The sequence below is a fragment of the Vigna umbellata genome, chromosome 4, assembly GCF_029865625.1.
Source record: "Vigna umbellata cultivar VRB3 chromosome 4, Vumbellata_1.0, whole genome shotgun sequence".
NCBI lineage: Eukaryota > Viridiplantae > Streptophyta > Magnoliopsida > Fabales > Fabaceae > Vigna > Vigna umbellata.
In genome coordinates, this window is record NC_142168.1 from 37,239,584 (window position 1) to 37,264,869 (window position 25,286).

General features: G+C 32.2%; 2 protein-coding genes and 2 pseudogenes across 9 annotated transcripts; 1 reads left to right on the forward strand and 3 right to left on the reverse strand.

Moving 5' to 3' along the window:
- Nucleotides 1-451: 451 nt before the first annotated feature.
- Nucleotides 452-12,190, reverse strand: LOC148200064 (reticulon-like protein B16). Of its 4 annotated transcripts, none has more exons than XM_088112324.1 (6): nt 12,048-12,190; nt 3,119-3,202; nt 2,319-2,499; nt 2,089-2,230; nt 1,620-1,689; nt 452-886 (listed from the first exon to the last, which is right to left on the reverse strand). In XM_088112324.1, exons 2-6 carry the CDS (start codon nt 3,153-3,155, stop codon nt 720-722), a joined length of 597 nt encoding a protein of 198 aa, XP_087968450.1. In that variant the 5' UTR covers nt 3,156-3,202; nt 12,048-12,190; the 3' UTR covers nt 452-719. The 4 variants fall into 4 exon arrangements, with proteins under 4 accessions (XP_087968450.1, XP_087968451.1, XP_087968449.1 ...); XM_088112325.1 differs by lacking the exon at nt 12,048-12,190 and adding an exon at nt 10,572-10,590; XM_088112323.1 differs by lacking the exon at nt 12,048-12,190 and adding an exon at nt 4,533-5,818.
- LOC148200065 (pentatricopeptide repeat-containing protein At5g39680 pseudogene) lies at nt 5,970-12,187 on the reverse strand (annotated as a pseudogene). 2 transcript variants are annotated; one of them, XR_015785824.1, is made up of 2 exons: nt 12,048-12,187; nt 5,970-8,132 (listed from the first exon to the last, which is right to left on the reverse strand). The product of XR_015785824.1 is annotated as a pentatricopeptide repeat-containing protein At5g39680 pseudogene, transcript variant X1 (transcript). The 2 variants fall into 2 exon arrangements; XR_015785825.1 differs by having other exon boundaries at nt 5,970-8,124; nt 12,048-12,184.
- A 428-nt stretch (nt 12,191-12,618) lies between the features above and the next one.
- LOC148200066 (uncharacterized) lies at nt 12,619-13,267 on the reverse strand (annotated as a pseudogene).
- Nucleotides 13,268-18,656: 5,389 nt separating this feature from the next.
- Nucleotides 18,657-24,109, forward strand: LOC148200067 (protease Do-like 8, chloroplastic). 3 transcript variants are annotated; one of them, XM_088111394.1, is made up of 13 exons: nt 18,664-18,972; nt 19,495-19,628; nt 20,523-20,605; nt 20,708-20,806; nt 20,984-21,050; nt 21,513-21,588; nt 21,679-21,745; nt 22,109-22,326; nt 22,496-22,563; nt 22,800-22,879; nt 23,202-23,288; nt 23,508-23,615; nt 23,762-24,109. In XM_088111394.1, the coding sequence occupies exons 1-13, from the start codon at nt 18,809-18,811 to the stop codon at nt 23,888-23,890; spliced, it is 1,380 nt and encodes a 459-aa protein (XP_087967520.1). In that variant the 5' UTR covers nt 18,664-18,808; the 3' UTR covers nt 23,891-24,109. The 3 variants fall into 3 exon arrangements, with proteins under 3 accessions (XP_087967521.1, XP_087967520.1, XP_087967519.1); XM_088111393.1 differs by having other exon boundaries at nt 18,666-18,972; nt 19,489-19,628; XM_088111395.1 differs by lacking the exon at nt 23,202-23,288 and having other exon boundaries at nt 18,657-18,972; nt 19,489-19,628.
- The last annotated feature ends 1,177 nt before the right edge of the window (nt 24,110-25,286 follow it).

Sequence of the window (25,286 nt, forward strand, 5' to 3'; positions counted from 1 at the left end):
ATTCTTTTGTTAAAAAATAGCCATTCAAGAAACTTGACATGAATTGAGTACTAATTATTGTAACTTGTTTGATTCTACATTTTAGATGTAGTTTTATTGGATCCTATGGTTTATTTTTTATTTAAAGAAAATTTTCAAACACTATAATTGTGTGAAATCGGTGCTTTTTTAAGTCACACTCGTATTCATTTTTACTCAATTTCTCTTTGGATGGCTCAACTTATACATACTTAGAAGATTTTGGTGAATTATTTCACCATGCAAAGTAAGATTTAAAGAGACAAGCGAATCCGCTTAGCATTTGATTAGTCATTTGAACTGTAATGTATTTTTTTTATCTGCTTACACATTACATGATGTTAATGAAATCATTAAGCGATGTGACTAACACTTTATAAACCCAGTTAAAAAAACAAAATGTATGAGGCATTAAAATGTAAGAAGCATCACATTAGAAAATAATGACAATGTGCAACTCCTATAAAACTTTCAACAGGTTTTCACAAAAAGATCCCCACATTTTAGTTCAAAATCCTCCAACTATGTACACAAAAGCTTCCAACCTTTCTCTATCAGAAGACAGAAAAATGAAAACTGCCATTAGTTGTTGGCATGAACAGACAACTAAGTTTGTAAGAATCTAAACAACATAACCAACAACAAAATGGAATAGTTTCTTTCAGAGAATGAACATGAAATGGGTTGGAAGACCTTGGAAATCAAGACTCTTTTTCCTTTGGTATATTTCGTGGAAGTCTGTTGAAAACATTCTCATCTACTATTCTATAATGTCTTGAAAGTTGGCGGTTTATTACTCCACAACATTTATCTACATAACCTCCATATTTGCGGTACAATGCAGGGATGGTAATCATAAGAAGGGTTCCTGTCACCATTAAAGAGGAAGAATATAAAAAAAAGTTAACAAAGTGTCATGTATGTCATATAGGGATTTTCTATCATAGACCCACTTGTTTTCCTAAATAAGTATGTTAGCAAGTTACATATGGGTGTATATTAAGATCTACTGAGATTATAGTTTGCTAGCACACTCAATTCTAAAAAGTGAGTGAGTACACACTAACAAACTTCTATCTTTTAGAAGGACAACATTGTAATTTGCATTTTAAGATCTACTGTAGTTATAATTTGTGAATGTACTCCTAAAATGTAAGTATACATTAGCAAATCCTATAAACATGAGCTAATATACACCACTTGTTTCTGTCAAAGGAGTGTTAACAAATTACACCCAGATATATTTTCAGGATGTATCATAGGTAGAGCTTGCCAACATACTACATCTAAAAACAGATGTGAGATGTTCAAGACAATTGGCTGTTAAAATGGCTCTTCAATATACAACATCCAATGTATGTGTACAGTGATATGCAGGTAAAAAGGTTCAAAAGCTCCTAATCATGTATGTTTGTGCAAACATCCAATGGGGTAAATGGAAACAATGTACATTGAATGGAGTTGGATGCAAATGACCTTCAACACAACCCACCAAAAACCAAACAAAAGATAAAAATCCAAAATTGATATATTACGGTGTTTACTATATACATCAATGAAAAAGGATGGTCTGTTAGGAACATCAGAAATTGAAAGCATACCAATATATGCGAGGGTAAAGAAGGAGAAGACGCTGCCGATGACAGACAAGAGCCACAGACAAATAACCACCTGTCAAGTAGACAATAGACACTAAATTATGTCAGTTAATTTTCCACCAAGTCATAAAAAATATTGATGATTACCATCATCTCATTTATAATTCTAGGTGCATAAAGCACATTGCTGCAGAAAAGAAAAACGTGAGAAAAATGCTTACATAACAGAAATGCCCAAAGATAGTATTGAAAAACAAATGATACATTTGAAGGAATTACTTAAACAGAGCAAGTTCAATGAAGGGAGTGACTATTGAAAGCATTTGATAAGCCATTGCCAAATTAAGTGTAATCCTTCTAGACAATAGCATACAAAACCTATAATTCTTTACAACGAAAAGAAATACTAATTATTTAGGTCACACTTCCCCAAGCTACAATACTGAAAGGCTGCAACATGAAACACACTAACCTTGAAAAAAATTCTAAAATCCTTGCCAATAGTGATGTCATGGGCTATAAGAAGAACATTGTTGATTTTGACCCGAAATGAAGCTGCCACATTATTAACCATCTCCTCTGACACAACTAGTTCAGGTAATGTTGGTGGTTGTCTGCGTGAGAAGAAAAGGATACAGATGACATTGTTCTAATGTTGAAAACGATAAAAAAAAAAAGGCATTAAAGGGATGGCAGTCATACTTATTTCTGAGGGCAGCATAGTTAGCATGCAGAAACAACAATACGATCAAAATCAGTAAGACATCTGAACATATTGTTAAAAATGGTAAATTGGTCCACTCAAACACGATCCAGGCAACTGTAGCAACAACAATGACACCCAAGGAAATGTGCCACCTCTTCCACAGTAGAACATCAGCAACTACAAAACAGACAAAGGAAAGCAAACATCAGAACTAGTAGAACCATATTGAACCCATAACAAAAAACTGCAGCAGTCAAAATTATGCCCTTCAGCATTTTATCTTTATTTGTAAAGACAGAGTTCAATTTATTAAAAGGTGTCATTAACTAGTTTAAGTATATGGAAAAGAAATCAAAATTCAACTCAGAACAATTCTCAATTCCTCTGAACAATTAATATTTTACCAAGTTGACCAACACAAAAGAAGAACAGAATATGCTCACAGCAGAAAAGAAAAATTAAATATGAATCAAAGTACCCATGCATAAGGAAGGCTCCTGAAGGTTCTACCAAGGTTTTAAGAAAAAACAGTTCAAGGTTTTTGGACTACAATATCAAGCTTTTTGGAGTCTTCACAATCATAATTGTGGACACATCAGTCACACCAAACCACAATATCAAGGATGATGACAATAGGCGACCACAATTAGCAATAAAGCTTGGATTCAGTAGACATCAATAAAGGGGAAGCTCATGTGTACGTTGTGTCCAATTATCAAAATCTCCACTTGAATAAAAACATCATAAAACAGACAATCCGTGTACATGAATCAGAAACCAGAAAATTACAACATACCAAAGGCAGTAGGAAGCTGAGCTTCTGATTCAGACATTACACAGAACTCTGAAACTGAAGTCCTACAAAGCAGATACCCCAGATCTGGAAATAATCAAACATATTAGACAGATATATGATATGAAAGCATCAAAATCAATCTTCAGAATTCAGTCATCCCCACTAAATCATAATCCAACAAGTCAACTAAATCACAACAATACCCATGCACTCGAGGGAAAAAACTAGCACAAGTTTGACTCAGTGCATGGTTCAATAACAAAAGTTTGCATAAGAAAAAAACTAAAGTTACCAAGATCATATTGACAGCCAGAAAGTAATACAGTAGCTAACCATGAGAATTATCCAAGCTAGAAACCATATGACAATTGAAAACCTAAATCATAAATCCATTACCAATTAGCAAAAATCACAATAAAATAGCAACAACAAATCTTAAATATTAGAAAAACCCAACTTTCAAACCGGTTACACTATTTCTACCCCAAAGATCAAAGGAAAACCAGTTGAAATTATGTCATTCCAAGAACGCAATGCAGAGAATTGAAAGATAGAAGCTTGAATCAAATTTAGACTCGATTGCAATGAGAATGGGAATAGATCAAGGTATTCAATTCATTGGACTGAGAAAATGCTTAGAAACGTGGAGTCCCATATGCTTAGGATTTGCATTGCAAATAATTTTTTTTGTTTTTTGGGTACAAAGAACATTGTGGGTTCAAATACTACACTAATAGTATGTTTTTAATACTAAATTATTGTTCATATTTGAAAAATTATTCGGATGAATTAGTAGGAGACCCTTCTAATTAATTATGTTTCATTTTTTTTTAAAAGCAATTAATTATCATTAATAATTGGTTAAATTAATACACCAAAGTTGTGACTTTGTGGAAAATTCTCAAATCTATGCCAAAGTAGTGCAAGTGGTTAGGTTAGGTTTCTCCCTTTATGAAGGGCATTTTGTTCTTCTGAAATGGATAAACGTAATGTAAGAACCTAGTAAGTCAAACCAACAACTTTGCCTGCCATAATGTAATGTGAAGGAGTTCTTACGCAATGCACAAAGGCAAACCTACCATGACCCGAACAGACAACAAAACAAGCAGCAAACTCATTAATAATCCACATCAAAGTTGCTTTCATCCTAAAAAATTTGCTTCCTTGAAACATCATATGTCAGAACTCCATCCCATGACTTCTTTAGATAGTTAATAAAAAGGCTCTAAATGAGCATCAATATTGGCCTTTGAAATAGATGGGCTTGGTATAAGGCAACACAAAAACAACTACCTTTTGACATCCACATTCATGTGGATGATTGAATATGGTAAAAATTACAACCCAACAAAAATAGTGAAAATGATGCCTTGATATATAAATTAAACCCATCAAAGCATAAACCAAATCTTACATTCATGGAAAAATCTAGATGTACTAGATCAAAGTGCTTCCATGTTGTGCCATCGTATGGATGGCATAACACTCATGAGGTTCTTCTCTTTTCATGGTTTGTCCTGCAGTTTGAAACAATGCAGAATTTCTTTGCAACCTTAGGATTATAAGCAAATAGAAAATTGCCCAAACTGGAACTTGTCTTTTGTTACTTGTTCCAGTGTGGCAATCATGATACCTTGGCGTGAAATTTGATTTAACTAACTTTCCCTCTTGTTTTCCAAAAGTCATTGACAAAAAAAAAACATATAACCATCTCCACGGCAATCAACTCTTTAGCTTCCAATCCTAGCTTTGATACTAATCTTTTGGCATCATAATAACTTTTTGACAAACTCTCTTTTATGGGGGGTCACATCCAAAAGCACTTGGATAATAAACTCTATGCATTGATCAAGAAGGTTCCAATTGGACGTGCAAGACAAAAAGCCTGACACATATAAGTCCTTTTGAATCAAATACAAAGCAAAGTTTGTGCACTGACTGGAATGTTCCAGTATAAAAAATTTCAAGAAAATGGGTCCTTGAAAAATTCATTTGCTTCCAGTAAGTCCTTTTGTATCAAATACAAAGAAAAGTCTATGTCTGCATATCAAATATCAAATACAGATAAAGGACTTACATCTAAGCAGATAAATTTCTCAATGATTCATTTACGTGGAAATTTTAATCAGTAGATGTCAGACCACTCATCTTGGAAACAATTGAGTATTTACTCTATTTTTTGCTCAGCCGAAGAAAAAAACATATTTTGACAATAAAATTTGAAGGAAAACAATAATTAGTAGATGAGCACACTTAAACATACTGACTTCATCATGTGCCAGTTTCTTTAAATTTAAAATAAGTGTTTTTGAAATAAGATCTTTTTTTAAAAATCACATATTTAAGTAGATAAGATTCACTCATTAAAAATAGTTGAAAACTACTTATTTTTAAAATAAACAGATTAGAAAAACATATTAGAAGAAAGCATCAATTTATTTTTTTAGCAAAAAAGACTTTAAAACAAATAAGCACAAACAAACTGACCTGGAATCTGAATTTAAGAAGTATTTTCTCTTTTTTGGAAGAAATTAAAAACTTCATCTTATGAAGTAAAATCAAATCAAGAAATTCATGTGAGAAGTACTTGGTATTGGTCAAGCTTTTCCAATTTTGGTCCAACATTCAGACCTACCAAGTTCTTTTAGATATGCCAATATGCCATCAAATTTGTATTGGCCAAGGTATACAGATACCTTCAAAACACCATAGTGACTATTTTGTTGGAAATACATGTCCATGTTGTTTGACATGCTCAGACTAAAATGATATCCTTAATAATGCATGCATATGTGATCCAAAGTTCTTTTTTTTATGCTCCACAAAACACCATGTTGATTTCAAACAAACATGAATTAAAATTTCCTCACATTGCTACCAGTGATCATTGCATGTGCATAATCCATCTCTAAAATGATGAAAACGGTTAGCATCTCTTACAACTATCAACCTATTTGTGACCTTTGAAATCAATTTTACAGCAATGTGACAATCATCACACATCCTAAGGTTTTTTATTATTCGGATTGGCCCTGGTGGAGGTATTTTCATGAGGCCATATGCTAATGCTAGCTTCTCACTGTGATAGCTAAGATAACCTTCCTTTTGTTCCTCTTCCACATCATGCAGCACAGCACCAACATCAGGCACATACCCCAGTGGCTTAATCATTGCTAACAACTCTTGAATTTTCTCATAGATTTGAGTAGATTCTGGATGATTGCTTCCTTCTGAAACAAAGACATGAGTATCATTTCTTATACCTAACCAACTCGCACCGGGTTCCTTCTTAATATTCCTTTCCTTCATCAATTTTCTAATCTTCACTACTCCATCCCATTTCCTTGCCTTGGCATACATGTTTGATAGTAATGTATATGTTCCTACATCATGAGGGTCCATCAGTATCACAGTTTCTGCAATTAACTTCCCTAAATTATAGTTTCGATGAACATGGCATGCGTTAAGCAAAGTACGCCAAGCAACTACATCCCACTTGACTTCTGTTTTTGCCTTCATAAAATTTTCAGCCTCATCAAGTTGACCATCCCTACACAAAAGAGAAATCATACATGTGTAATGTTCCAATCCAGGCTCGATATTAAGTTCCTTCATTAGTTGATCAAAATAGTAGAACCCTTCTTGCACAAGAGCCAAATGAGCACAAGCAGAAAGTACCCCAATGAAGGTTACATAGTTTGGACATTCTCCAGCAGACATCATGTCTTGAAACACTAGTAAAGCTTGTTTACCAAGTCCATGATGGGAATAACCACATATCATAGCATTCCATGTAATCACATCTTTATATATCATGTTTGAGAACACACTATATGAAGAATCAATATTGCCACTCTTGGAATACATATTTACTAAAGCATTTCCAACAATGAGATGATTCTTAAACCCTAATTTCATTATACGACCATGTAATGCATCACCATACGTTAGTGCAACCAAATTTGCAGAAGCATTTAGAAGAACTGCAAAAGTGAACTCATTTGGATGTGTACCCTCTAGCTCCATTCTTGGAAATAGATTCAAAGTTTCCTCAAAATATCCATTTTGCAAATATGCAGTCAGCATGGCAGTCCATGCAACCACATTCCGATCTTGCACGTCATCAAAATGCTTTCTCGCATTTAGAACTTTACAACATTTCCCATACATGTCTATCAGTGCGCTAATAACAAAGACGTCAAATACCAATCCAGTCTTCATCAACTGTGCATGAATCTGCATACCCAATTGCAAATCTTTAAAACGAGAACAAAGGCACAACATATTTACATGAGTAACACCATCCCAAGACACACATTCATCCACCATCATGTTCAGAACCTTTTCAACTTCTTCTCTACACCCTGATTCCACAAGTGCACTCAAGATAGAATTATAAGAAAACACATCATTCCCAGGCACTGTTCCCAAAATCTGCAAGGCTGAAACCACATGAAAGCACCTAGAGTACACGTGAACAAGTGCATTCTTCACATATTGATGCAACAACAAACCGGACTTAAACAAATACCCATGACATTGCTTCCCCTCTTGGACTCTCCCACTGTCTGCACAACAAGAAAGAACAATGGTAAAAATATACTCATTGGGGCATGCACTGTCCAATGAAACCATGTTCCTGAATAGCCCAAGTACTCCCAAAACATCCCCTTTGTGCAAATACCCCACCATTAAAACACTCCAAGAAATCACGTTTCTCTGTGGCATTCTGTCAAACAGCTTTCTGGCATACTCCAATTGACCACATTTAGAGTATAGATTGATCAGTGAATTTATTAGAGTGATGCCACTGTCTTTTGAAGTTTGGTTACAAACAAGCAATTGGGCATGGATTGTTTTGCCCAACCTCAGACTCTTTGAAGTGGCAGAGAGTTTCAAAATGTCAACAAGTTCTTTGAACTTGTGACTCAAATTCATCTTTGCCCTTTTCATGTAGCACCTCATTCCCCATCTGTTTCACCATATATCACCATATATCTCCAAAACTGAAGTCCTACCAAGCAGATACCCCCGGACAAGGAGACAATTAACATATTAGCCATATATGATATGAGAGAATCAAAATCATTCTTTAGAACTTAAGAATCTCAGCCAAATCATAATCCAACAAGTTAGCTAAGTCACAATACCCATTCACTTAAAAAAGACACTAGCACAAGTTTGACACAATGGATAGAGCAACACGGAAAATTACATTAAAAGAAAGACAAAAATTATCGAGATCATAGCCACAACCCTCCCAGTAATTAAACAGTAACCAACCAAAAGAATTATCCAAGCTAGAAATTATATGATCAAAGGAAAACCTAAATCTAAAATTCCATTTCCAATTAGAAAAAATCACTCCAAAAATAGCAACAAATGTTAAACATCAAAAAAAGAAATTTCAAACCAGGCTGCACAGTTTATACCACAGATATCCAAGGAAAACCAATTCAAATCCTACGCCACTCCAAGAACACAGAGCAGAGAATTGAAAAAGATAAGCTTGAATCAAATTGATGAGAAAAGGAATAGAAGAGTGAAACCCTAAAACTGACGAGGAAAATATTGAAATTGGGGAATTCAACTCAGTTCAATTCTTATGAACGAGAAAATGGTTAGACACTTGGAGTCTCACTTCTACTATGCTTATCGAATAACTTTTTTGTTATGTTTTTCTGATACAAAGAACATTGTGGGTTCAAATACGATAGTAACAGTATTTTTTTACAATTATTTAAATTAGTGTTCATCCTTTAAAAATATTTTAATGATTTATTATGTGACTTTTGGAAAATTCTCAACTCTATGCCAAACTTGTGCAGGTACAGCTTATGTGGGTGCCCATCCCATTAAACTTCTCTCTTTGGGAAGGCTTTTTTGTTCTTCCTTATTAGAAAAATCGACCTTACCAATTCGGTTTATAAAATAAGATTTGCACTTACTTATATACTATAACTTGATCATATCTTTAGTCAATGAGGGATCTCCAAAATATTCCCTATCGTCAAAGACTTGACATCTCAAACATGGAATTAGATATTTGTGGGTGCTCAAATAGTGGATGGCAAAATAGGCCAACAAACCTCACTAGGATAGTCTTTGATGATACCAACTTAAAGAGAAAAGTTTTAAGAGATCTTAACTTGGATCTCATTGTCTATTCAGGTTCATATAATTTTAAGGAACAATTGCTTACAACAGAAACTTAAGGAGAAAGAAACCCCTAGGATACTTTATTACAAACTACGAAGCACAAACACATACGGCTAAATTCAAAAATACAGGATAGGAAGACATGGAAGTATACATATTTGTATGACTATAAGACTACTAAAATATACTGATCATACTTCACAATCCAAAAAATCAAGAGAAACCATTACAAAAGTCTAAAAAATTGTAAACTATTAATTGACAATCACATTTGGTCATCTCGTTGAAAAATATAACTTATTAGTCTAGTTTGTCGAGATAAGTTGGCAATCTCAAGAGTCTTATTGTCATCAAATGAAAAGTCATTTCTTGCAATATCTCATAATTTAGTTTCCTCTTCATTGTATTTTGAAAAGTTTCTTCAAACAAGACGAAGATTGCTATAGACAAATACTAGATCCTCTGTCCTTTGGGATGTCCTCTTATTTCTTTTCAAAGAATGAAAAACAAAATAGGTACTCCAATTTCTTTCACAACAAGAAGAACATGGTTGTCCAAGTAAGTTAAGCACTATCTTTTGAAGTGTTCGTACTTCAGAGCTCCATGAAGAATCCCCCATAACTTTTCATCCCTTTTACCCCTATCCCTTAAAGAACCCAGACTTTTTCATTTGAAAAGTTTGCAAACTTTGTATTTACTCGTCTCCTTACATCCACATCAATAAAATACCTTTAGAAACATTTCTTCCTTTCATGAGTAAGTTTCAAATACAGAATTGAACGTTCATCCTTTTATGAGGTAGTAAACTCAACATTAATTGATCATTGAACTAAGAGTAGCACATATTCTCATTGTCTTGTTCATTCTTTAAATCCAAGGTTATTATATTGTTAAATTAATCTATGATTATATTTTGTTGTGTACATTTTATTTTTTAATATCATAAATTTATAAATTATCTTCAGTTATGTTTATATATTTTTAATGTTAAAAATATTATATTCATGTGCTTCATAGTCTAAAATTGAGCAGACTGGAATTTCTAGATTGTGCAGTCTAAATGGTATTTTAGGACCTTGAATTCAAGATTGAGCAGTCTAACTAGTGTTTTAGAACCTGGAATTCGAAGATTGAGCAGTCTAATTGATATTTTAGGACCTGGAATTTCAAAATTGAGCATGGAGAATGATATTAGGACCAGGTGGTTAAGGTTGGAAGGAAAAGAAAAAGCTGGCATTGTAGACAATCACTCTGATCCGACAGAAAGAACTAAAATGAAAAGTAAAGAAATAACCATCATGTCAAGATGCATGCTGCACACATATAATCCTCAACATTGAAGGATTGGAAATTGTAGAGAGAATACCCTGCCACAAGACAAATAGAAAATGGCTAAAGTTTTTGTCCTTATACTAGAGGTTGGACAGGTCAATCAGCTTGAATGTGTACGTAAGTAATATTGTAATGCATGTCAACATGTTAGAATTTATAATCAATCAATATAACTTACCATACAATACAATTCATTTAAGGAAAAGGAGAATATTACGAGAAAGTGAAACAAAGGAATCCCCATACCACTGAAGCCACCCAGCAGAATATCAAACTTCCAGCAAGAAAACAAAGATTAAATATTTCAACTTTAATAGCAACCTAAAACAAATGAAAATTCAACATCACCTTGTACAATAATGTTGTAGTCAAAACAATAAATTAAGTTATACATCTTCCTATTCAAATGATTGTTTAAAAATTTTGTTTATTCTATCATTTAAATTAGACAAGTCATATATCTTCCTTTTCAAAACAAGATTCGACTCTCAATTCAAAATATATAAAAAACGATTCACCATTTGAATCTCACTTTAATAGCCATGTTACAGATCCATCCAGTAAAAATATAGACTGTGATTGGAGCCTGCTCATAATCATTAATAACATTTTCATGGCACAAAGATAAATAGCAAGACAGTAAGAATTTACAACAGCGTTACACAAAAATGCTATTCACAATTCCAAAAATAAAAATAAAAAAGACTTTATACATCATCACAATCCACAGTGAACCTTATTGGTTTAACAATGCTCGTGACAAAACCAGCAGACCACCCAGTACCCACACATATCTCTACCTTTCTGTGAATATTTTGTTGTATATGTAAAAACATATTCTTTCTTCTGTGCAGGGTAGCATTTTTGTGATTAAGCCTTATGTGTTGGCACCAAATCAGAAGCTAAATGGGTTAGTTAAAGCTGCAGACTAACTGATACGTGAAACTTCAGAACAAATTACACTGAAAACTTAAGTATATATGTTTGCGGGAGGATAGAATTAAATTTAGCAAAAAAATATCTGCATTATCAAGAAAATTGACCACTTACAGCATTGAACAAGACATCTCCCAAATTAACTTGTGAAACACAGTTTACCTGGTTTACACCAACCCAATTCCTTACATGTACTCAATTTGTCATATTATTTGTTCAACTTAAAAAGGGTTAAGGTAAGATAATACAACTTTGGGAACAACTTTGGGACACACCAAATCACCCCCACCCACTTACTTTCAAGTTCAAACAAAATCCATTTTTTATTCCTTTTTCTACTGGTATTCATCTCAGACAGTTAACAAAATTATAAAAAAAATTAACAATCTCAAGTTCCGTTAGGTAATACGGCATCATGTAGAAAGCTTTAAACTTGGATGCCTGGAACCCTACACGATAAAAGATATTCGACGTGTGTTACGAGAAAGGGAAAGATAAGCACCTCGAAGCAGTGAACAACGTTGAACAGTGTTCAAGTCCCCAACTTTTTGGAGTCACGTTTTGCAAACGCGATTTGGGGACTCGGAATCCTCAGGTATTTGAAGAACAAACAAATTTGGGAACAAATTTGGAAGTGGGATTTAGGATGGCGATTTGGCAACGACTCTGTATTAGTGCACGAAGCTGGGGTTTGGGAAATTTCGAATAGTTGGTTCTAAAAAATGATGAAGATTGAAACTGGGGATTTCAATTCCGAAAGAGAAAATGCAAATAGTTGTTTTGTGTTTTTTTCTGGTGCAAAAAACTTATTCAAATACCATGGTAATTGTGATTATTTAATTATTGGAAAAAATTATTTGAATGATTTATTAGGAGACCCTTCTAATTAATTATCGGATTAAATATGTTTTTAGTTTCTAAATTATTAGTTGTTTCTGGTTTTCGTCCTTATTTTAAAATAAGATATAATTTCATCCTCTTTCTTTTCGAAACTTTGGTTTTAGTCCTCGAAAACTAACACCGTTAAAAATGTGCTGACGTGCCTAACAGTAGACTGACACACGACTTTTTTTTCACCTTTTCTCTCTTCCTTCTCTCTTCCTTCCATCTTCTTCTTCAGATGGAATATCTAAATCCCAAATTTTGAAGATATTGTCAGCGAGTTGCTCCGTCTCATAAGAGGAAGAATCCAGATCAAGCCCAAAATCAATGGTTTGCTCCTCCTTCAGATTTTCATTATAAGTTGGCAAAAAAGGATTGAAAAATGGCAAGTTGGCACTCGTTTCATCATCTGGAATTTCATCAGTGCTTGTTTCTACTAGCATACTTAATGAGTTAACATTATACGTTGAAGACGACTCAGATAAACCTCTCCCGTCAGAAGTTGAAGATTGTTGATTAAGTTCCACAGAAATACTTTCAGAACTGATACGGTGGCAGGAATTTCTATGTCTTCTCTGGAAAATTTAGATTGGGAACTAATAATTTCTAATAAAGCACTTTTCAAAGGGACCCAATCAGTTTCTGAAATATCAGAAGAATCTTTAACTAGGCAGGAATTAGCCCAAGCGAGATCTTCCGGAGAAAGAAATTGATTCTGCCGAGGAGCTAATTTTGTGCCATTTTATGTTTTACATGTGTAACTGCTATGCAGTAGTTAAATTCTGTTTTAAGGCTATTTATAAGTCTGACGTTACAGTAAAATAAACAAGTATTCTCCATACCTTTCTGAGTGTGAAATATACCATTGATATAACAATAAAAATGGTGCTTATAGTGGGTCTTTAAATCTCGCAATATCTAAATATTCACTCCTATCTCTACAAGTTTAAAGCATATCAGCTTTATAAAAATATTGTATGTCAGTAGCTGTTTGGCCCATCATATTTTGTAAATTTTTTTATAATATAAATTCTTTTATTACATTGTTTTTGTACTCAGTAGCTTGAGTTCATGAACACTTTCTTCTAGTAAAATTTTGGAGCTTATAATGAAGAAAATTAGTTCTCTATGTCCCCCAATATCTAGAAATGAAGATACAATATTCTGGGTGGAAGATGGAAGGAAGAGAGAGAGGGAGAAATGGTGAGAAACACTTGAAAAAAAAAATAGTGTGTCAGTCTACCATTAGCCACGGCAACACATTTTTAACGGTGTTAGTTTTCGAGGACTAAAACCAAAGTTTCGAAAAGAATGAGGATCAAATTGTACTTTATTTTGGAAGAGGGACGAAAACCAGAAACGGCCAATAGTTTAGGGACTAAAAACATATTTAACCCTTAATTATCTTTCGGAATGGGTTAAATTAATATGCAGATCCCAAAATCAATTGAAAATTTTAAGTATTTCTCCATATTAAAATTCTTTTATATTAGATCTTTTTAAGTTTTTGGAGTCTGTTAAAAATGATTTTGAAATTGGTTTTCCGTGAAATAGTAAAAATAAAATATATGGCAATTTTAAAAATCATCACCACTCAATTAAAGAATTATAAGATTAACGACTCAAATCAAATTTCCTTGTCCCATACTCCATTCGTATTTTATGTCAGAGATTGCACAAATCTTGAAAAAGATTTGCCCTGTTTGTAAATGTATTTGTGATAAATATAAGGGTGGTCAATTAATCTTTGGAATCAAGGACCATATCAAATGCAAATATTGTTCTGGAAATGAGATGGGTCGTGAACCATCGATGAAGTTTAAATTTTCGTCCAATGATCTCTATAGAAGAATAACAATTATTATTGAAGTGAATGATAAAGCTTCAAAGAAAATTTTGGGATGAAGCCTACCAGTTGATTATTGGGATTTTATTCCTTATGATGCTCAACAAGAAGAAAATTATGTGAATATAAGGGTTTTATCACGAGGACACGTTATTTCTTTATTGAATGATGTTGATCCGAACTTCATTGAAACATATATTCCAAGAAAAAAATTGATTATTCTTAATTGCTTCCAAGTGATTCCAAATTTTCATCGAGTTACAGAAGTCCCTTATGCAATTTCTAGTGGAAACTGATTAAGTTTTGATGACAGGACTCGATCTTGTAAGAAATTGATTGAATTTAGAGGTACAACTAATGAGTTAAGTTCTTGTGTTTCAAATTGCCTTAGTATTTCTAAGCTAAATCTTAATAAAACACCTAATACTTTTTTTGCTTATATAAAAAAAAAAAGAATTTGTCGAATATGCTTGTAATCCTTCTGGTTTAAGATGGATAAAAGATGTGGTTCTTTGGAAATCGCAATGACAGTATGTTTCGTTCTGTGTTGTTGGTGATCCATACCTTGAGCTCAGTGAAATAGGTATCCGAACCAGATTAGAGTCTATCCTAGCAAGATTTGTGTGGACATATTTTTCCACCCGCTATGGGGTCATTATCGGACCACCCATTAATGTCTATTCTCACGCTCGAGATGTATATACTTCAGCGTGAGAAGGTGTGTTGGAAGTTCCACATCGACTAGAGATAAAACATATTTATAGTATATAATAGGTGCAAACCTCACCTTACAAGCCGATTTTGTGGAGTTGAGTTAGCCTTAAAATTCACTTCTTAACGAGAGATACACATTTTTAGTGTAATAAGACGATACAAAAACTATATACAAAACTTTACTTTTACTCTTGTTGTAACATTCGTGATTGATGATTCATTCATATTTCATTTGCGTTAATTCTTGATATGTAGTTAATTATCTGTGAATTTTATGTTGTTAAGATATAAAAGAGGAGAATTATACGTGGTAGTACACTCTACTTTTTAATTTGTATTTTGATTTTTTTATGGACTAACACTGATATCTTTAGTATAAGCTGGATTCCAATGAGATAAAATTTGATGCAAATTGTAAACCAAAGTCACAATAAGACGACTAACTAAAAAAGTCTTTTACAAGGAAAAAACACTTTAACATGAGTCGCCACCATAATTTATTGATGAACATTATGAGAAAACTGAAAAGAATGGTCTAAGAAGCCAAATTGAGTTTGTAGTCGATCACTTATACAATATTAAAACAAAACACATACAATTTTGAAAAGCACGTATAATAATCAAAATTAAAAATGCATTAATAAAAAGAAAAAAATAGTAATGACATACCTTCCAAACTTTTCAATTATCTTTTTCTCCACTGATATCACTCTTTTGTTCCGTACATAAAATGTAACTTTTCTCCTTTTTTTTCTTGCCTCCTTCTGTAAGTTTTCTTTTTGTTTTCTCCCAAAAGAGGTAAAAAAGAGTTGTGTCTGTGTGAGTGATGATGAAAAAAAAAAGGAGAGAATTGTAGAGAATCCCCTTTAAATGACAAATTTTGTGCTTATATACACATATTGTAATATAATTGTAATCGACTAGAGATAAGCCCAATTTATAGTATATAAGTGAGTAGAAACCTTACTTTATAAGTCGGTGTTGCGGGGTTGAGTTAGACTTAAAATTTACTTCTTAACATACGTCGAGTATAGAGCTAGACCACGGTAAAAGCTTTCTCACTCTTTCACTCACTATAATTAAATTTGATTTTTCCCTTCGATTTTGTTCCTCGCAAAGCATTGTCGTGCAATTTCCATAAACACTCATTGCGTGCTATTCTACTCGATCACTCACTCCTTTCACTCGGGTTACTTCAAATATTCTATTGAGTAAAAGGTTATCAAGTTCCATGGATGATGAGTTTTTCTACGAAAAAAAAGCACTATCTGGTGCCATAAAAGCCATAAAGTTTATGTTTTATTTGAAAATGATACAGAGAAAGTCTCTCTTTTGGAGATAAATGGAGTCGACCAAGTCACAGGGTCTACATTGGGATTTCTAAATACATCTTACGAGTTGTGGTTATAAAGACAAAAACTTTTGTGAAGGTCATTTTGAAGTAATCAAATTTCCTTTTCCCACACTCCATCCATATTTCATGTCAGAGATTGCACAAATCTTGAATAGGATTTTCCCTGTTTGTAAATCTATTCATCATAAATATAAAGGTGGTCAATTAATCTTTGGAATCAAGGAGTCTATAAATTGCAAATATTGTTCTGGAAAGGGGATGGGTTGTGATCCATCAATGAAGTTTAAATTTTTGTCCAGTAGTCTCTATAAAAGAACAACAATTACTTTTGAAGTGAATGATAAGGCTTCAAAGAAAACTTTGGGACGAAGCTTTCCAATTGATTATTGGGATTTTATTAATGCTCAACAAAAAGAAAATTATGTAAATAGAAGGGTTTTATCACCAGACAAGTTATTTCTTTATTAAATGATGTTGATCAGAACTTCATTGAAAATTATATTCCAAGAAAAAATTTGATCATTCTTAATTGCTTCCAAGTGATTCCAAATTCTGATCGAGTAACAGAAGTCCCTCATACAATTTCTAATGGAAATCAATTGTGTTTTGATGAGAGGACTTGTAAGAAATTGGTTGATTTCAGGGGTACAACTAATGAGTTAAGTTCTCGTGTTTTGGATTGCCAGAGGATTTCTAAGCTAAATCCTGATAAAACACCTTATAATATTTTTATGCATTCTTATGCCTCTGGAGGCACACATTCACATGATATGTTTATTCAAATGTGATGGAATTGGAAATTAACTACATGGTGTTATGAATAATGAAAAGAAGAAGAGAAAGATAAACAGATGATGCACCCTCTCATGTTACTCTTAAAGGCCTCTAGAGCTGATGTCAACTTCATAGCATAATCCACAATGATAGGAAACCTGACATATGTGGTATGTCAAGAGGAAGCAAACTCTAGATAAGGTCATCATCATAATAAGTAAGTAGATATAGGAACTAACATGATAATCGTTGGACCTCCACTCTCTAACACTTACTTAGGCTCGAGTATAGGACCGAATGTGAAAATGAAGGAATATCATAACATGTGTAGTTTGTTAAAAGAGCATAACCTAAGACTACCCAAACCCACACCTACAAAACAACCAACAAATTTCCAGATAGATACTATAGTTGTCTTTTACCCTAAGGTTCAATAATTTCAATAATACAATCATATGACGACATTAAAGCATGACATCAACACAAACAAAGATATATATACATTAAATAAAGAAAATGACAAGGGAGAAGCAAATATTTTAAAATAACATATATTTTTGCATACTAAACTAATAAGACCCTCTCTCAAACAAATCCCTAGTAGAGTCGCTATCTGTTACAACCAAAATCGCGATAGGACGACTAACAAGAAGATATTTTATAAGAAAACAAAATACTTTAAAAGGAGTTACCATCATAATTTATTGGATTATTATGAAAAACCTAAAAAGAATGGTCTACGAAACCAAATTGAGTTCGTGATTTGGTTAGTGTGGGAAATGTATTAAAATTTTTATTAAAAAGAAAAATATTTTTAAAATTTTTATTTTGACCCGAAGTGATCTTGATACTAGGTAGGATGATAAATCAAAATTACTTAGTTGTTTGTATATTTGAGAACTGATTTAATTTTTATTTGGTAATGAGCCACCGTTCTCCTTAAACGTTTAAATGCTCTTTCCACCTTAAAGCACCTTTTAAACAACAATAAAAAAAAGTTTTCTCAATTAAACAATAATTTTAAAAATTTAATTTAGAAGCATTAAAAGGTTTTATTAAATGATCCAGTTGTACACTAGTTTGTAAAATTGTTAAGATTTATAATAATTGATTTAAAATTCAATACAAGTATTTTTTAATTAATTAGCAATGTAAAATCTGTAATCCTTGAATAATGAGAATGTCTAAAATTAATCTCTAAATTGTTTTAATTTAATTCAATTCCACTCATTCATTATATTTTAAAATTTCATTGTTATATTCAAATTAGAATTTTAATTTGATAATTCACTTTTTCAAGTGCTGTTTTTCAATCCAAAAAATCCATGCTTATATTGTTTTTCAATCAAAATTAAGGATGACTTTTAGTATAAATTCTGTAAATAATTTTTATACCTTTTTTTTCCATCAAAAATTAAAATTTCACTTCTATAGTATACAAAATAAGTATATGTATATATTTTGAGATAAAACTTCAATGGAGAAAATCACAAATACAACACAAGTATAGAATTTTTTCTTTCTTTTAAATCTTCAACCATAGATTCTGTTCTGTCCGAAAACATGCCATTAATATCTCAAATTCCATAATCATAGAACCACCCTTAACCCCTTATCCCTCTTCCTTCCCCTCCCCAAAATTCAGCTTCCAAGTTTGCGTTTTTTTCACTCCAATTTTCACCCCAAATCAGAAATGCAAGTTATATCAGCCTGTAATTTGTGGTCAGTGGGTGTTCCAACCCGCACAAGAAGAAGAAGAAGCTGTCTCCTCAGCCGCCGTGAGATTTGCTTTGATGGAATGTCCTCTGTCTGCTCTCACTCTCAACACTCCCCAAACGACGCCGTTACACCCACCAGGTTTGCCCCCATTACGCTGTCTATCCTCATTGGTTTTGCAAATTGAGAAAAAATTGCACTGGGTGTGGGCCTTTTGTGGTTGCGTTTCAAAAGTTTGAGTCTTTGTGAGTGCATTTTCATTCTCAAACTAGGGGCTGTTTGGTTTGGAAAAGCATTTTCTGTTTTACTGTTTTCAAAAGTTTGCATAAGAAACAGCGGAAAGAAAAAACAAAAAAAAGTGTTATTAAACACTGACATGACAGCAAAAGTCATCAAATTTATCATACATGACAATTTGTGATTGAATGACAATATAAGCTTACATTAGGACTGCATAATTCTTTTTCTCTTTCGTAATTAACTGTGAAAACATAAGTTTTTCATGACAAACTGCAATTTGGTGTGTCTTTTGTGGTTGCGTTTGCAAAGTTTGAGTCTTTGTGCATCCAAGAGTGCGTTTTCGTTGTTGGTGTTGTTTGTTTTATGTGGGATTGAGACTTTGATTGACGTGTGCATGTTTGATTGAATACCATGTAGCGGCAGCACTATTCGAGTTCAAGATAAAACTTTGGATTTTGATGAAATGGTGAAGAATCTTGTTCTATCTCCAACACGACGTGTGTTAGTGGCGAGTTTAACTATGTTTTCCTGTTTATGTTCTTCAAGGTACATGTCAGGTCCGCACGGTTCTGCTTTTGTGTTCAACTTGTTTGATTGGTTATATGTTCGTAAGTTCATAACTATTGGTATGTATGTACGGGATGGTAAAATTGTTAGACTTTCGTAATGATTACTTTGGAAAACATATCTAAAGCGATTTCTAAGAATAGTTCCAATCCAATACTTCCTATATTCTCTTGCTACTAATTTTCCTACTTACTAGATAATGAAATAATAGAATATTTTCTATCATCAAACGCATTTTCTTTTACATTTAATACTTTCTTTATAAAGTGTTATGAGGATTTGTAGGAAGATATAATATTACCCAATATAATTATTTGACCATGTAAAAATCTTTGCGCCCATAGTGCATGACAATTAAACTATTAACAGGGTATTGTTAATCTGCTAAAATATTTATATTTATATTTATATTTATATTTTTGTAAATGCTAGTGAGATGGATCAGCTTTGGTTTGGTGTATTTGACTAGTAGTTTATAACATGGAGATGGAGCTGTGAGTTGCCAATGGTGGGAGGAAAATTTTCTGTAGTCGGAGAGAAAGAAATTTGAATCTTAACCTTTAATTTTATTTTTTTAACTTTGTAAAATTCATATGATATTAGAAGAAAAAAAAAAATAGCCATTAGATCATGATTGTACGCTGGACTGTGTGAAATGTGTCAGCAGTTATTCTAGGAACCCGATGGTGTCAGGAGTTCATAGTTGTAATATGTCATCAGTTGTAAATACATAACTGGTGAAGTGCAGTAATCCAATTCTAGCAGCGTGTTTTAATTTTGTGTTTTCTTTCATTATTAGCATATTTTTGCATTCTTTTATGCAAGTCTCTTTTTAGTATTTACCAGCAAAGTTTATCTTCATGTCATAACTTGTAAATGTACAGCCCTAGCATTGGGAGATCCATCAGTAACACTTGAAGAAGTAACCCCTCCTGTGTTTTCTTCTGGGCCACTCTTTCCCATAGAGGTCAGCTTTCAACTATAGCCCCTCTTTTGTCTGTGGTGGCTGCATGGCACATTTTCTATACTGTTGTAGCAATAGTTAATTCCAATTCATTGTGGTTTTCAGGATCGAATTGTCCAGCTATTTGAAAGAAACACATATTCTGTTGTTAACATTTTTGATGTGACACTACGTCCTCAGCTTAATATAACTGGTGTGGTTGAGGTACCTCAGTATTTAATCTATACTATCTTATGTTAAATCATTTTAAGGTCTTATCAAGGACTCTATTTATTTTTTAATTATTATATTGCGTCTATCTAATAAGCATGATAGGTTTTTTTATTGTCCTACAATAGAATATCAAACAGTTTAATTTGTTTTTTGTATCTATATTACCAGATTCCTGAAGGAAATGGTTCTGGAGTAGTGTGGGATGAGGAGGGCCACATTGTGACAAATTATCATGGTGAGAATCAGGCAGGGACCAGTTTCTATGTTTTGTTTTGCTTCAATCTTTAAAACAACACACACAGATTTAGCTTTTGATCTCTTCAGTAAGATTTTGTTGAGCTCTCCATGTGAACGGGCTTAGGTTTCTCGTATGTGGATCAGGCCTTTCTCCTGTATTTGATCAGATTCAGCTGGACTTCTTGTTTTGGCATGTGTATTTGATGTAACAAGTATTTGTTGAATTTTGTATCGTGCTTTTAAACATCTTTTGATTTATCTCCTCTTTGCTCCTTTCTTTGAATTCTTCAGCTCCATTTTTCTGCTTGCCTACTTGCCTAATGTATTTGCTGTGCTATGATAGAATGCTCTGTACTGTGCGCTTGTTAATTTGTATGCATGTTTTCCCAATCTCAGTGTATACGGTAGGCTTGCAAGACCAGGTGCTGACTTGTGATTGTTACATTCTTGTATTATTCAGTAGTTGGCAATGCCCTTTCAAAAAACCCAAAGGCTGGTGAGGTGGTTGCCCGAGTTAATATTCTAGCATCAGAAGGGTGAGGCTCATGTAGACTGTTTTTTCTTTGCATATAATGTCCAAATTCTGTTTGAAACTAACATGTAATTCTGATTTCTACTATATAAAGGTTACAAAAGAATTTTGAAGGTGTACTCATTGGAGCTGACCGTTTAAAGGATCTCGCTGTCTTGAAGGCATGATTCTTTTTTACTTTCTGAATTTATTTCTTCTGTAAATCATAACATCTCTGTTGCACTCTATAACATTTTTTCTTCCAAGTTGGATATTCTATTGTTGTTACTGAGATTCCTAGTAATATGAGGTCTTCTGTTTTACTTTTATAATATTCTATTCTATTCTATTCCATCAAATGATTAATTCATCATTCAAATTCTAAAGGTTTGTCTTCTTCTTTAGTTCATCCATGTTACTTGTGCATTAAAATTATGGTGGCTAAAAGTTGCTTTCTTGTTAATTAAACTCGTTTGGATAGTTAATAAAATTTGAGCATGCATGTTACATACACATGACAAGTATTAACAAATCCACAAATACAGGTAGATGCCCCTAAAGATATTTTAAGGCCTGTCAAGGTGGGGCAATCATCTTCTCTAAAAGTTGGGCAGCAATGTTTGGCAATTGGAAATCCATTTGGTTTTGATCACACCCTCACAGTTGGGGTTATTAGTGGACTTAACCGAGATATCTTTAGTCAAACTGGGGTAACAATTGGTGGTGGTGTTCAAACTGATGCTGCAATAAATCCTGGGAACAGGTTACACTAGGCTCCTTTCCATATATGAACTAGAAATAGTTCCCTTTCTTGAGTTTGGTGCTGTTTACTTGGTCAAAATGTTTTCTTTTTCTTTTCCATGATGGTATTGAGTGTTAACTGGTTGTTATATCAAATGCTGCATTTCTTACTTTTCCTATGATGTTTACAGCGGAGGCCCCCTTCTCAATTCGAAAGGAAGCTTAATTGGGATTAATACTGCAATATTTACTCAGACAGGCAAGTTATTTTACCATTACAATCAGAAGGAATTGTACTACTGAACATTGATGTATATATGAAAATTATAGCTTGAGAAAATCTTTCGGGTTCACTTGTTACCACTCTTTCCTTCATTACATTGTTGATCCATTCACTTTACTTTGCATGGCGAAATGACTGTTTAAGCTGCAAGTTCTAGTTGCTGTTCTAGTTTTGCAGGGTTCATGCTTTTGTTTCTTTTCTTGCTATTGCAGGAACATCAGCTGGTGTAGGATTTGCGATCCCATCTTCAACTGTATTGCGAATTGTTCCTCAACTCATTCAGTTTGGAAAAGTAAGTGTTTCATGGAACCAAAATATGCAAAAAGAATCTAGCTAGTCTTTGTATTTGCTGTGATATCCTTATTAATATGACAAGGTTTCATGGTTGGTAGATAGTCCTTTTATGATTTAATGCAAAAAGCACATTATTTTTTTCTAGATTTTAATCAGAGAGAAAATGCTTTGTTGTTTTGTTTGGGAAGAAAACACAGGAAAACAACTGTTGTATATCATATTTATATATAATATCTGTTTTGACAATCTAGCTGCATAATTTTTAAGACCTATATATTTATGGCTACATTTACATTTGGTTTCATAATTTGTCATTCAAGGTTGTTAGAGCTGGTATAAATGTGGATATTGCACCGGACTTAATTGCAAACCAACTTAATGTTCGAAATGGAGCTCTTGTTCTTCTGGTAAATCCACAAGATTCTCTCGTTACACTGTAATTAAACTTTACTTATTGTTAGAGATTCCACGTTGACCCGAAATAAGACAAATTTATAATATATAATGAGTGAGTGCAAGCCTCACTTTACAAATTTTGTAAGATTGAGTTAGGTTTAAAGTCTATTTCTTAACACTTATAAATTACTTATAAATCATTCTTTAACTCTCTTACTTGTGTTCCTCAGGTTCCTGCAAATAGTCTTGCTGCCAAAGCTGGTTTAAATCCCACCACAAGGGGATTTGCTGGAAATATAGTCCTTGGAGATATCATTGTTGCAGTTGACAATAAGCCTGTGAGTCCTCTTCTGAAGATTTTTTTGTTAATTTCCTTAAGTGTTTGTGCTATTCTCTCTAATCATAGTTAGAGGTTGACTTCAGCAATGCATATGATAAACTTGTGTTAATTTATTTGATAATAAGTTTGGTGCATCCTTTGCAGGTGAAGAGCAAAGCAGAGTTGTTGAAAGCATTGGATGAGTATAATGTAGGAGATAAAGTGGTGTTGATAGTTCAGAGGGGCAGTGAAAAGTTGGAGCTGCCTGTGGTACTTGAGGAACAAAGTTCTTGAAATGGTTTTGGTTTATATGTATTGATGTGTTGTTATACATAGGGCTGGGCATAAGTATCTAAACTATACTAAACTATAATAAATTATAGTTAACTATATTTCTAATAAACTAAAAATAATTGAACTACATATATTATATATAAACTGTATTGTTAACAGTTCAGTTATAAAAAACTGCAGTTATACCAATTAACTAATAACCAAATCCTTTCAAGATCATCAAGTCAGTTTTATAAAATTCCTTACTCTTCCGTCACTTTTACGGAAAATATTTATTTTGAGTTTTAAACATTGTTCTTTTGTTTTTGTTTTTAAGATAAGTTATATATTCTTAGACTTTATACCAATCATATAAAATATTATTTTTATTTTTATATGTTATCTATTAAAAAAATTCATATTTTAAAAAAATCATTTATCAGAAATTAATGTAATTTTAAGAATGGATTATTGGAAGTTTGTTTTATTTAAAACGTTTACTCTTAAACCTCCGAAAAATACTTCAGATTTATTTCAAACTTATTGTATAAATAAAATTAAATAACTTTATAATATTTTCTATAAACAAATAATTAAAATTAACATATAATTCTAATAAATTTTATTTGTTTTTGGTTTTCCTTTTATTCTTTTCCCTAACTTTCTTTCTTCAAAACTTACGTCTAACTCTCAGAAAAAAAATATATTTAGTTTAATAATAAATTATTCTTACAAAATATAAAATACATTTAACCTTTTAAATTATATTTGTCTCAGAATCTTTCATTTTGTTTTATATCATAAACTATAAAGACAAATTAAATATATAATTTAGTTTAATCATAAAACTAATTTTTAAATAATTTGAATATATATATATATATATATATATATATATATATATAACGCTTTTATTTTTAACAATGATACTATATAATACAAAATATTCAAAATATTTATGGTCAAGAATAATTTCATGTCAATTTTTATTTTTTAATAAAATAAAAATAATAATTATGAGATTAAATAATAAATATAATGAATAATGATTAAATAATCATTGAACAATTTATGTTGTCAATGTTAAAAAATTAAATAACAATGAACTACATATGTTTTGTTAATTTTTGTTTAGATACAAAATAAGGAATATATACAATTTATTAAAAGGTAATGTTTATTTAAAATAATAATATAAAAACTTTAAAATAAAGTATAAAACAAAGTTTACAGTTATCTTATCTTAGTTGAAAAAAATACATTGATTAATTAAATTATACATCAAAACATAATTAAATTATCTTAATTTAACTTTTATTTTAATTATATTAATTTATACTTTTTATTTTAATGTTAAAATAAAAATAACTAAGGATCATATTTAAAAACATTAAAAATGTTAAATATTTAAAAATAT

Excerpts from the sequence above, each read along its gene's own strand:
- LOC148200064 (XM_088112324.1), bottom strand. The coding sequence starts at position 3,155 with ATGTCTGAATCAGAAGCTCAGCTTCCTACTGCCTTTG. Across the intron at positions 2,231-2,318 it reads TATGCTGCCCTCAGAAATAA|ACAACCACCAACATTACCTG; the intron begins GTATGACTGCCA and ends CTTCTCACGCAG. Across the intron at positions 1,690-2,088 it reads ATTTTAGAATTTTTTTCAAG|GTGGTTATTTGTCTGTGGCT; the intron begins GTTAGTGTGTTT and ends TCTACTTGACAG.
- LOC148200067 (XM_088111393.1), top strand. The coding sequence starts at position 18,809 with ATGCAAGTTATATCAGCCTGTAATTTGTGGTCAGTGGGTGTTCCAACC. Across the intron at positions 20,807-20,983 it reads ATATAACTGGTGTGGTTGAG|ATTCCTGAAGGAAATGGTTC; the intron begins GTACCTCAGTAT and ends CTATATTACCAG. Across the intron at positions 22,564-22,799 it reads TGCAATATTTACTCAGACAG|GAACATCAGCTGGTGTAGGA; the intron begins GCAAGTTATTTT and ends TTGCTATTGCAG.